The sequence below is a fragment of the Typopeltis vanoorti genome, chromosome 1, assembly GCF_054136105.1.
Source record: "Typopeltis vanoorti isolate ZY-2024b chromosome 1, IOZ_Tvanoo_1.0, whole genome shotgun sequence".
NCBI classification, from domain to species: domain Eukaryota; kingdom Metazoa; phylum Arthropoda; class Arachnida; order Uropygi; family Thelyphonidae; genus Typopeltis; species Typopeltis vanoorti.
Genome location: NC_143549.1, coordinates 352,546 through 366,474, shown reverse-complemented (window position 1 = coordinate 366,474; position 13,929 = coordinate 352,546). Strand labels below are relative to the sequence as shown.

The following is a 13,929-nucleotide window of genomic DNA, read 5'->3' as shown; positions in this document are numbered from 1 at the left end:
AGATATTGCGATTTTGTTTTTAACCGGAAAGAGACTTCTGTTATGTGGTGTCGAAATTATTTCGGTACCGCGAAACTGGTTGAAAAAATAGAATATTTTGTTTGCAAATTGTAGTCGGAAGAAAGATAAGGCGATGCAGTTAATGCTGAAACTTTGGATTTGGAGCTGAAGATAAAAATCTTGAGCTCCAACTTCAGAAACAGTGCTCTTCTTCAACTCTACTCTGTGGAAACCTTTCAGGGTTCTACAAAAACTTATGGAGGACTCACCAGAGCATACAGACATCTGTAACTTTTATTAGATTAATCTACGAAAAATGCCCTCCGTAAATGGGGAGAGACCAATTTTTATTGGATTGGATATTTTTGGAGCACTTTTTTGTGGGAGTATTCCGAATCCCGCGTTTTCCCGAAGAAAATATTTTTCATCTGATTCATTTCCGATAACTTTTTATGAAAGATTTTCACAGGGATTTCGAAAAAAGATCTGCTTATGTTGAGCTCCGCAGTTTCTAAAAGATGAGAAATACTCCTAAAAAGGCATTTTAAATCTGCATTTCCGTTCTCATCCCAATTGGGAATTTCATTTTTGCACGTCATTTCCTCTTCGAAGGTACGTCAAAACTCATCTTTTCCGGTTTCTCCTTCTAAGAAGAAGCAAACTAAACATTTGCAGAAATTTAAGAGCTTCTCAAATGCGCGAAATTACTGTCTTGTGACTTGCACGTGGAGTGAAGAAGATGACGTCACGGATCAAGACGTGATTTTATTTCTTTCGTCAAACTCTTTTTCTCGCGTAAGTTTTGCATTCGAACGTGTTCTGGCGTATCCCAAAGGGAAAAACCACTAAGCGATCTCACTCCGTCTCGGCACCTCCCATTTCGTTCCGTCAATCCAAGCGATTATAATTATTTTTTTTTTTTTAATTAAGCATTTCGGGGAGGTTTTGACACAGGAAATGACGCAAGAGAATGCGTTCGTGATCAGTGCAGTCTGCTAACACAAGGCTGCAGAAATGTGCCAAAAATTCAGGCAATCAGAAACTCGATGTGAAAATAGCTTTTTAATTTCTGTTTAGAAAGAAAGGAAAAACGCTTCAATTGCGTTCGCATTTGAGATTCTTTTACGAAATAACGAAGAAACCGGTTCGATCCTTCTTCTATACACAGCGATCACTAAATTCGAAACCTTTACGTAGATGTACGTAAAGGTCACTCACGAGAGTATATGCGAAACACTTGGTCACGTGCGTCATCACGTGTTCTAGGCAGCTATTCAGGATTGCCACCGCTAGTCAGTTATCGCGTTGACCACAATGAGAAGGATCCTTCAATAAACCGCTTTCTGTTTGGCTGGAGCCAACATTTTGAAAACAGCACAGCTCACTGGCGTATCGAAAGGTGAGACAGTCCTGTCATTTATTCAGTGCGAAAATAACCGACATCGCTTGTCTAAGAGGCGTAAGTGTGATCCTAAAACAGCCGGCCTGAGATCGCCATCGTCTGAGAAGGCCTTTACGAACAAACAGAACTCCGTGTGGGCATCAGTTGAGAACAGGAACATTTCATAAAAGCTGTTCCCGACCATTATCTCACTGAAGAGGATCGGTACTGGCAGTCGCTAAAGGTGGTCTAACACGGTGTCAAAGAAACGTTTCTAATTCAGTATGTAAGTGGCCATCGATCACGTAGAACCAACTGATCGGCTTTGTATGAATCCAATTTTAGCAAATGGTTAAAGCCAATTAATTCTGCGCATTAATTCTGTTGGACACCAGCGCAGTTCTGCTATTCCGGACACGAGATAGAGTAGAGCGGTTTAAATCTCTTATGAAGGCACACGAAAGAATCTATCTAAGGAATTATGTGGGTTTTGAATCCACGAGCAAATATAGCGAGCTGATCCAAACAGAAAAGTCCCTGAGATAGTGGATAAAAAGCATCGAAATCGTCATAATGGAGAGCCACAAGGGGCGATCCTCCCCTGTTGGTTAATCAAAGATGGGTGCCTGTTCACACTTTCACTGAGCAGGCATCCATCGCTCCTCCTCTTTCTGCTAACACGCAGAGCAGTTTCGCAGCATCCAGTTCCGCTCCAGCTGCCTCCAAAATGCACTCCTGTTCCTCTGCGTGCTCCTTCATCCCCTTTTGTGATGCTTATGGTTAATGTCGGACGCTTCTTCCCTGAGTACAGAGAAATCGAGTTCCTGCGAAGTCATTATTCTACTCCGCATGCACGTTCTCAAGTATTCTCAAGAATTGTCGCTTCTACACGAAGTTGTCCCTGAGGACCTTCAGCTATCTAAAAACAATATTAACAAGTTTCCCCTCTCTCTTTCACACACATACTATTTTCACTACTATTCTATGGGCTCTGCAACCTGTCCTGTGTATGTGTGTGGTGGGGGAAAGATCTTGTACAAGCGTGCATGTACGTAGTGAAAACGACTTCCGAAGGACTTGATATTTCTCTATGCAGAAGCAAAGATTGTGAGAAGAGCAATTTTATCGCAGCAGTAAGATTACCTTCCTGATGCCACTTAATAGGACCCACCCATTCCCTAATTCTGAGAGTGAGGTCGAATTGTCGATGGCGTCGTGTTACCAAAGAACTGCCAGAATTTCGGCATTGGCGTTAAGGGACGTGATGAGATTGGTTTGTTTATCGAGAACAGTTCTTGAATAGTGTTGAACAGATCTCTCGTGCTGCTAATACGAGGGACCATCTGCGTCGATGCGACAAGCAATTTTACCCATCGGATGAAAGTTCGAGGAAATTCATCAACAAAAATGAAATCAATCGTTCAGATGTCTGGCAGGATAATGCAAACATCTCGAGGTTGCCCACGTGTTCTGTTTTGCATGATGCTGGTATTGCAGTCCTACTGGAATTCGTGGGATGTCGTGAAGAGCGTTGCGTGTGTTTGCAAAAGTGCAATTGTTTTATCGTTGGATATCAAAAACTAACACCTTCGGTACGTTAAATGGCAGAAGGAATAACCCCCCCCTGCTTCCCCCCCTCAGAGAAAGGAGGATGAATGACTTGAATGTACAGTTCAGGGGCTTTCTCTGCTTCTTCTTCTTCTTCTTTAGATCTAACCTCAGTCTACTTGTACCAACACGTGGTTTTCATGCACTCATTTGCAGAATATTTAGAAACGAAAATCAGCAGCGGGGAAATCGAGAATAGTGATGTAAGCTGGTGCAATGAAATGCCCCTCACGAAGTGTTTTATGTCTTTTTGTGTGCGAGTCTTACAAAATCTTAACTCAAGGTTGTAGAAAACGGATCCTCAACTCCATGAGTCAGGTTTCACTGTGTTGTCTTGAAAGAAGACGAAATTGATTTTTTAAAATTAACTTCCACGTTCCGTCAACCGGAAACTATTCACGGTGTCTTTGGCAAAAGAAAGAAAAAAGAGACGACATTTCAAATAAAAATCTGAAGTGTGCGTTGTCAGTGAGTGTCGCTTCTCCGGCGATCTACAATCTAATAGCTCTCCGCACGGCCTGTCCGTGGAGTTACGGGGCGACGGTCCCACAGATACCCCAAACACGAAATGCGAATCCGAAGAAAAGAGCCTCTTTGTGTGTGTGTGTGTGTGTGTGTGTGTGTGTTGACATGCTCTCTGCGGATAGTCGTCTTTGAAATTGCATTTATTTATTCACCCCCACCCCTTTCCCCGTATTAATGAATTGTCCTTCTCAGATTTTTTTAAAATTTAATTTATTTTTATTTGCAGGGAGATTGCAGGTCACCAGAGCTCACGTGGGAGATTTGCTTCCTCAAAGCACCGACGCCAAAGAGGATGAATGCAGCGTTCCGGAACATAATATGTTCTGCTTCAGGTCAGGTAAGAATCAGTTTGTCCACGTCAATTTCTGCAGGGTAAACAGAGCGCATTAATCTCGTGTAAACGGGCGACCCGCGTGTGTGCTTTGAGGAAATGGGCCACGCATTAAATTCCTCTCGGTGTCCCATTGCCATTTCCAAATTATTCCACATTAGGTTGGACCCTTTTTTTTCTATCTGAAATGGCCACGCAAAAAAAAAAAAAAAAAAAAGAAGAAGTTATTCGGCAGTTGTGAGGGCAAAAAGATTTCTCCAACTCCTTGAAGCGCGATTTTTCGTTTCATTTTTTATTTATTTTTAAATGTCGCAAGCCTTATCTGTCCGGTTCAGATGAACCTGCAATTGTTTCCAATAATTTCCACAGTAAATGTGGCAAAGCCGTTTGAGGGGGAGGAATCAGTTAGTAGCAGGTCGCCTGAAAAAATCGTGCGGTTCATTCTCCGCTGAAGCTCGCCGTAATGGCAAAGCAACCATCAACAATTCGCAACTAATTTCGAAAGTGCTGAAACCTCAGATATTTTGCGTTATGGCGATAGTCGAGTCTTCTGGTTCCTCCTGAAAAGCCGGCGGATGAAACTACGTAACATCTGTGTTTCACTTCTTCAAATGTCACACTGTAACAAATCCGAGGACACGAATGACATCACCCCCCCCCCCCTCCAACTCCCATATACATGAAACAAAAATACCAGAAACAAAACACTTCCACATACACTTTCTAGTGGCATCGGAAGGACCAGGAAAAAGTGTTCGTATTTTATCTTGAATAATCTAGATACCAAAAAAAAAAAAAAAAACCGCTTCACGATTAACAACTCCTCCCCCTCCACCTCACCGATTGTACTTGAAAGTTACGTTCCAGACATACCCCCCCCCCCCCCATCTTCTCTACACGCTTTTATTCTTAACCGGCATTTATATCATACTATATGAGCCACCTTTCCCGTCTAAATATATACTCTTGTGAAATCTTCCTTCAACCCATCGATGTTAATCTTCACCTGATTCCGGTTCTAAATAATCAACAAGCACCTTCTTCTTTACTTGGAGAAGAAGAAAAATCTCGGTGCAGTTTTACGCTCAACATTAATTTATTATTTTTTACCGTCTCTGCTACTAACCCTGCGTAAATTACAAGCGTGTCCAGACTCGAAGACTCGCTCTCCAACCCTACTTCGCAGACCGTCTGTTTCTGCTTCGTGCTTTTTTGCTCTCACGGACAACATGTTCCACTCAACTGCATTTTCCACTACGCCTAGGAGTAGCGGATGTTTTTTGGGGGGATTGTTTCGCATCTAAGTTGTACACGTTAGTATCCTGGGTGGGTTAACTAATCCGAAAACTGCAGGCCACAACCGATCAGCAAGGATTGCCACTTAGGATCGTGCAGAAAATCACTACCAGTTTAACCTCGCGAGCTTAATATGAATTTGTTTTCGTCAAAGTTATTTTGGATTTATCACCAAGCGGAGAACAGCTGAGTTGTAATAATTTCTGATATTACGGAAGCATTTCTCTGTGAGGATAGTGAATTTTGCTTCCGGAGAGTTGACACCTTCATGATTGTCATTTCATAATCCGATGCGATGTAAGAAAATCGACAATTTTTCAACCCCAGAGGAGCTTTTGAAAAATTTCCATTGAAAAAATGAAAACATTGCGACTGCGTTCGCTTGACTGCATCATATCACAGTGGCTCCAATCGCGATTTTATGCGAAGCGTGTTATTTAATTACGTGCCTCCTTCGATTTCATTGAAGCTCGATGGAATTTTTAACCACTTCAAGTGTGCAGAAAGGTGATCGCCAAAGGCCACGAAATTCATCGAACTTGACCGAAGACTCGCTAACAAGTTCTGCGAGAATTTACGCTGCGCCTGGCAACTCGTCGAATCTGCTTCGCTTTCTTCGTCCGCATCTTTCATTGAAATCCATTTTGTATTCGAGCGATCTCCTCATGAACTGTTCCCAGCCGATTACTCTGAGAAAATGGAACGGTTTCGAGACAGTCGTCATGCACACACCAGAGGAATCGAAAGACGAGAAGAAATGAGAAATACGCGGAACACTACGAACCGAACATCAGCTTAAAGGTAATCATGCGAAAAATTGCTCTCTCGATTAACATGCGAAACTCTGCCGCAGAGAAGCGATGCGCCGAATGCCAATGAAGAACGGGAAAAAACTGCCGTCATTTAGAACACAATTTAAGTGCAAGGCGGAAAAGGGGATGTCGAAAAGCAAAGAGAGAGTCATTACGGTCGGAACTGGCCTCAATAATGCTGCTGGCACGTACTTCTAAACGAGCATCTAACGAGCTTTTCAGTGAGCGATCTACATAGGGAACGGGAGGTTCACGAGAACAAGAACAAAAAAAAAAGTAAAAGAAAAGAGGAAACGAACCTTGCCAACGTCGACATCAATACAGATGCTCGTGCCTTGCAGCAGCAGCAGAACCAAAAGTAGGAAAGCTCACTTAAAAACAACGAAACTCATTTGAAAGTTTCACAGTTTCTCCTCGGGTGATGCGACAACCTGAGGAGAAAATCTAAGCTGAGAAAACTGTTGGCATTGCTGGGTTATTCTATTGCAAGAGGGCTTTCGCACTTGAACTTCGCAGAGTTTGTGAGTATAATTCTTCAGAAGAAAATGCCGCTGATTTCCTCGAAAAGTAACAGCTTCACGGTAAAGGCACCGAACACAAAAGGGACAACCAAGCCCCCCATTAAACATACACCCTTCCTTCTTGAATTTATATAAGGTGTTACTCTACTTCTGGAAGCTTTTTTACGATAATTGATTGATAATCTCGGCATGCAACGGCACCTGAATCACAGGTCATATTCCTTTTGATCCAGGTAAAAACGAGACAGCGATACATTCATCGTCTCATTTTTACGCTTCCGAAATTCACTCAATCCGAGAATGCATTTTGAAAGCTTCAAATATGAAATGACCAATCATATGGACAACCGAAGAACAGCCACTTATCCAGATTTTGTTTTCTCCGCCCTTTCTTACGAGAAGTTGCGGAGCCTACAGCACATCAGCTGTCGTAGGTAGGTAGGGTGGAGGGAGTTAGAGAGAAAGAACCTCGTGGAAATGCATTTTGAGGGTAGAGTATTTAGGGAAACCGTGTGGGAGAAAATATTGTTCTAAAACAGAGAGAGAGGAGAAATCGGTCCATGATTAGCGATGACCGCTGAAGGATGCGTTACCAGACAGCCGTCTGTACGAGGGTGTGCGGAAAAGTTGCGATAATCACCATAAAGGAATTGAGGTAGAACCATATAACTTACGCATTATTCTACGCATTCCCCGCGAAGTGTTGTACACTTGTTACAACGCTGCTTCATCATTTGCAATTCTTTGAGAAAAAGTCTTTCCCTCGTTGCACAAACCACTCCTCAGCTGCAGATCTGACCTCATCATCTGTGGGATATTTTTTTGTTCCTTTCATGTGTTTCTTTAAATTTGGGAATAGGAAATAGCCAGATGGGGCCAGGTCTGGCGAATATGGCGGGTGAGGCTGACATTGACAGCCCAAGTTGTGCATTGGCTGTTGGGATTCATGATCAGTACGAACAGGTGCGTTGTCCTACAAAAACAACACGTCTCTGCTCAGTTTCCCGCAGCGTTTTACCTTCAGTAGTTCCTTCAGAGGGGTTGAATAAACTGTTGCTGTAACAGTTTTATTTTTTTGGAGGTATTCCATAAGGATTACGCAATCCCTATCCAAGAAGACAACGGCAAGAATCTTCCCTGCTGACTTTTGGATTCGGAACTGTTTTGGCAGTGGAGAACGTTTTTGTCTCTACTCCATTGACTGCTGTTTGGTCTCCTGGTCATAATGATGAAGCCATGGTTCATCAACAGTCAAGCGCCAAAAAATGTGAACTTGATTTCTCAAAAATAACCCCAAATCCTTGAGATGAAAACACGCTTTCTCTCTTTTGGTCGGCATTCAAACATTTCGGGACCCACTTTGCTGAGAGCTTCTACATGTTCAGATGTTGGTGGATAATGACCCCAACTCACTCCTCGGATTTCCCAACGGTATTCATCTATCATCAAGGCATACACTGCATTGATATTTTCAGATGTGATCGCCGTGGACGATTTTACGGACCTGGGGGCATTTGTTGTCTAAGGATGCCCAGTTTTAAACTTGGCAATTGAATATGCTGGTGCCAATCCCCTAAAATCTCACACAACGTTTGGGGAATCTCAGTTGCGGACTTTTCTTGCAGCAGGAAAAACTTGATGATGGTCAGCAACTCTTCTAATTTCTTCAAAACCTCTGACATGTTTTCTTATAGTCGTATATCCTAATTGAAAATTACAGTTTGATGGGATTAAAGGGTTTTAAGATATGTTCTTCCTTTATATAAGTTGCTTTAATATAATTTTTGTTCTACGTGTTTATCAGAACATTTCAGTCCCTCCCGTGTGCCTGCATGTGCGTGTGTGTGTGCATCTGTCTATCTATACATCTAGTAGCTAAAGGACCTTTGAGATTTAGAGACAAATCCTATCCTATTCCTTCAGCCATACGGCTGGTGGGGGGTAGCTGTGTGCTACCATTCTAGAGAGAGGATTATGAGGAAGGGTTTCTCATTGCCTTCCTTGCCGTAGTATATTTTATTACTGTAGCTGTGTGTGTGTGTGTGTGCCCGCCTCACGTGACCGGTTTGCCTGTTCTGAGGACGAAAATCCCGAGTTAACGGAGGAAAAATACTCTACCACCGTATGAGACCGGTTAACTCACCTTTAGTCGAAAGAGATCAGATACAGGTTCCTCACGTCGCTGACGGGTATAGAGCCTCCGTAGCTCAGTCAGTATAGACGAAGGCCTTTGGTCGGAAAGACCCGCAGAATATTCTCAGAATTATTGCATTCAATTTGTCTTAATTTGTTCTCTTTTTGGAGAAAACTTAAAAATATGGTCTTAATTCAATCGATTTGCATCAGCGCGATGCGCAGCTTCCTAAGGCCTCGTTGACTTGTGTCGTTCATGACGAACTCCCATCGCCACATTATTGTCCCATGCAACAGTCAGCCGCGGAATGATTTACGCAGAACTGCAAGCAGGTGTTGAATCGAGAAATCGCAAAACGATTCAGAAACCAATTTCGCTAACTTGAAAGCTCTGAGCGGAAATTCGATGGCGGAACTCTCAAATATTTTAATTTAAATTGTGTGTAATTTATTTATATAATAATTTAAATATTTTAATTTCAACCTCCATCAAAACGTCTTATAGTGCGCTCTGAATCTTAATGCTCAACATTTTGGTCGAACGACGTGCTTCTAAAGGACTCTTTCAGAACATTTCCGACGCTTGAGCATGGACGGCATTTTCTTTCTTTCTCTCTGTCTCTCAAACAGTCGGAGTGCTTGAAAATCCGAGTTCAAAGCCCTTGGCTTTGAACCGAGGTTTCCCAGTCCTGCAGATAAGTGACAGCGAAGTCGTCACGTTGACGGCCGTAACTTCTGCACGGCTGAATTTAAGCTGCTTCCAAACGGGGATCACTGCAGACCTGGACGGGAGTTGTCGAGAAATTGCGATGCACTTTTAGGCAAACATTTCTTCCTTAAACGAGTGGTTTTTGTTCAGAGTAGTTTCGAAGGTCGCTTGAGCGTGCTAAAAAAACAAAAATCAAAGCTCCATTTACATCCCTCGCTCGATAGTACAAAAAAAGCAACGGAAACCTGTTACGTTGATGAAATGCAGCAAAATGGCAACCGCAAGCATTGATTTTGATAAGTACTTTGGTAAATGCGGGGTCCCCATGACAGCAGGTTCTGATTAATCATTCCGTTTCAAACGCGGTTCAGCGTCAAGGTGCATTTCACGATGTGGTGTGCTTTCGAAACCAACTTCTACTGCGAATGTCCTTTTGGAGGGAGGGAAGGAGGAAGAGGAAACGAAATAAACTGCGCTTGGAGCATTGCGCCGCACAATGCGGGTATGTTTACGATTAAAGATGAAAAAAATGCGCATTTATTTTTAATGTAGCGTAATTACCGTTTGACGGAAATTTTTTTTCTTGCAGGTGACATTCGTGTAAACCAACACCCCGCGCTCACCTCGCTGCACATCATTTGGCTTCGTCAACACAATAGGATTGCGTCGCAGTTGAAACGCTTGAATCCGCATTGGAACGACGATCAACTCTACTTCGAGACCAGGTGGGTGACATTGATTTTCGCACGAATATTCAGTCGGCCAATAGCTCTCGAGATTACAAATGTGGCATCATACACCAAACGGCCCTTGGATGTTCGCACTGAAGATCCTTTTCAGTAGGGGCAACTTCTCTGAAAGGGGAAACTTCAGTGAAACTTCGTTTCACTGAAGTTGCCCCTTTCAGAGAAGACTGTTTTGGCAGATTCAGGTTTCAGATTAAAACAAAAATGTATTCTAACACCAGTCGATCTCTCATCAGGGAATTACAGTACCAACTCGCGATAAAACTTCAACAGCACACGCGAAACAAATTTTGGTTTCGGATGAGCTGTTAAACATCTTGAATAGGAACTTCGCTTTCTGGCACTTTACTAAACTTACTTCTATAACAGGTTTCGAATTTAATAATTTTTAATTCAATAACTGATCTCATTTTAACTCCTCTCCTCTCCTCTCTCTGCCTTCTTTGCATGAAGGGCAAAGAAGTGAATCATGCAATGAGGAGAACCGAGCCATGCACGAACAAAGGAGCTCTTATGGATCCTTCTTTAAAGGCCTTGATCAGATCGCACATGGATTGCTGTTAACAGGTTTCATCACTAGCTTTTTGAGGGTGTAAACATATTTTGGGTGACCTTTTGGACTTTTAGTGTGAGGATAGCAACCGATAAGGGAGATTCGGTTTGACCAAATAGACCTGGGTTCGCATTCCATTCTGCAAATAGTTGACACGATACACAAGCCTCAGAGCCTTAGCTGCTTCAACTGATTCCAAACAAATATCACAAGATTAGACTAACGAATATGATTTGCAACGTGGTGCATTGAACTTTCCCTGCGTCAGTTTTTGTTTTGTTCTCAAGAATTATGTTGAAAATGGAGAGGAGCCATTTACGAAGGAACGCTGGGAATTTCGATCAAGCCAGAAGGACGTGTAAAACATGAGCTCACCAACCCCAGTATATATATATATTTACATATATCATAGATATACACTATTTTGACAAAATTATTTGGACATCTACTTGTGATCAAAAAATGCATTTTGATTACACTTCTCATACCGAGTGCGATCACAACTACCCTTCGGGAAATGCTTTCAACCATTTTCTCATTTCGTGCAATTTCGTCGCAACAGGAATATTCTTCCATTCCTCGCGCAAAGCTACTCCCATTGTTGATGCTGATGATGGCCGCTGTGGTCTGGCGCAAATTCGGCGTTCTAATTTGTCCGAAAGATGTTGGATGGGGTAGAGGTCTTGACTCTGAGCCGACCAGTCCAACACTTCAACGTTGATTTCTGAAAACAAGTCTCGAACACTCAGTGCAGTATGACATGGACCATAGTCGTACTGAAACATGCAAGGATCACTGCCGAAGTACTTAGCGTCGAAAGTATGACATTGTCCGTGATGTCCAGATAGCTATCGGACATCATGGTTTTGAGGATGTCCGCCAATGGACCAAGCCCCATCCAGATGAAACACTTCCTACCATTACCGAGCCTCCAGCAAACCTGACAGTTGGAATGAGGACGTCCTGACCGTTCCCGCGAATCTTCAGATCCAAACACGGCCATCAGAAACATTTGGAAGCGAGATTCGTCACAGAATCCTTTTCCAATCATCTACGTCCAGGAACTGTGCGAAAGACACCAGTCCAAACGTCGTTTGGCCTAGAAAGGGGAAGTGGTGTGGCTTGTTCGCAGAAGCTCTGCCGTGGTAAGAATGCAGGTCTCCCCAGACAGTTCTACTGGTGACAGATGTGCATGCAGCATTTTCCAGGTTGACTGCAAGGTCCGATACTGATGTGCAGGATGTTCGAACAGACCGAGACAGAGCGCTTCGATCTCGTTCAGTGAGTGTTTTGGTGGCCTCCCAGGGTGGTTTCCTGCTGTGGTAGCACCATCAACTTTCCATCTAAGAGCAACAGTGGAGATTGTGATACACTGAGATGGGTATTAACAGAAAGACCACTGATGACACTCATCTACCATACCACGTTGGAAGTCTGTCATTTCAATTGAACCTGGTATCATGACATCGAGTGCAGTGCAAAAAATGCCTAAGATCGAGATCTACTCACATGTCGAGTTATTATTGACATTCACAAGTCAAAGTCAATGATAACTCGACATGTGAGTAGATGTTGATCTGTTTGTTTTTGCTTCAGTTTTTCTAACAAGCAACAAATCGGTTTGAAACCTTTTTCGTTTTCATTAATTATCACAGTTGATGACGTTGCTGCATTACACGGACATTTGCTTCTTAGTGGAAATCATCATAATAGCAGTGCAGATGATTTCAATACGTTTTATGGATCTGAGAAAGGCGTACAACAAGGTGCCTAGGGAGAGGCGCTTCTCATTGACTTTGACTTGTGCAAGTCTGTAGGATTCACTAACTAAATTGAATAAAAACTGTAATAAATTTGGTATGAAAATCAGCCAGAAAAAGACCAAAACTACGAAAATAGGCAGGAACATGGGAAACTTCATTCTGAACGGAGAACATATAGAGCCAGTAAAATAATTCAGGCGCAGTTCACTGGTTTTTTTTTGTTTTTTTTTATATAGCAAAAATGGCAGATTAAATATGGAAATAGACAACAGAACCAACAAGGCTCGTATGATAGGAAATCAATTGAATAACTTCATATGGAACAAGAGAGAAATTAATTAAAACACTCAGTTAGCTGTATATACAAGGCAGTGTTTAAACCCGTTTTAAGTGATGGATCTGAGAATTGGGTTTACTTATGATAGAAATAAAGCACTTGTTCAAAGACTAGAGACCATAGAAATGAGGGGTGTGAGAAAAATTAGGGGAGTGAACCAATGACATCAACATATTGAAAACGAGTATCTTAGGAAAGAACTTGACATTGTCAGCATCTAGGAATATGTTCATCATCATCATCATCATCATGCCGATCAAGGATTTCGGCCTAGCATGGCCTGTTCCGGCCTTAGAAGTCATCGGTGAATCGTTTAAGAGGACGTCCTGGTTTTCGTTTTCCTAATGGCTTGTACTTTAAGGCTTGTTTTGGTAATCTTTCTGTTTTCATTCTTTGAACGTGTTCCATTCATTTATGTTTATATTTTTTAATTTTTTCAATTACTGGTTCTTGGTTTAATTCTTTCATAATTTCTTCATTTCTTTTGTGATCAAATAGGGTATACTTTGCAGTTTTTCTCATTACTTTTAGTCTGGTTTGTTTTTGAACTAGGTTTTGTTTAAATATAGAGTTAATTACACCTGTTATTTTTAAATATTTTACAAATTTTAGGTTTATATATTTTTCATTTTCATATGTGATCATACATCCTAGGTAGTTAAATGAATTCACCTCACCTGTTCTAAAATTTTATCTATTATTACTATTTTAGTCCTTACTGGATCTTGTCCTTTAAAGGCCATCGTTTTCTTTTTTTCTGTTGATATTTTCATTCCATAATCTTTGGCTATCTCAATTAAATTTAAAATAAAATATCTTTCTGCAAGTTATCTTCAGAATTTGTAATTATTATTTGGTCATCATCAAAAAGGAGTGTTTAAGTTCACAGTAGGAGAAAGTTTAATACCTTGATGTAAATTTTTATTCCATTTTATTATTATTTTTCAAAGTCAATAAATGCAATATGTGTTTCTAAATTGTATTCTCTTCTTTTCTCTATTATTAATTTTAGGCAAAAAGACTGGGTTTATACATGATTGTCCTTTTCTAAATCCATTCTGTACTTCTAAAATAAAGTTTTCAGAATATTTTGTTAGTTTGTTATTTAATATAGGTATGTGCTGGCAGAGCTAATCTCAGGTGGTATGGCCACCTAAACAGAATGGGAGAGGAAAGATTAGCAGTACATGTGTTCTCTGCCAGGTTAGAAGGAA

General features: G+C 41.5%; 1 protein-coding gene across 1 annotated transcript in view; it reads left to right on the top strand.

The window, feature by feature from the left end:
* LOC150109746 (immunomodulatory peroxidase-like) overlaps positions 1 to 13,929 on the top strand; it is a 143,851-nt gene that overhangs the window by 99,988 nt on the left and 29,934 nt on the right. The window contains exons 8-9 of the mRNA XM_090406347.1: positions 3,741 to 3,851; positions 9,906 to 10,041. Of these exons, the coding sequence (XP_090262473.1) occupies positions 3,741 to 3,851; positions 9,906 to 10,041 (247 nt within the window). The remainder of the gene's footprint in view (positions 1 to 3,740; positions 3,852 to 9,905; positions 10,042 to 13,929) is intronic.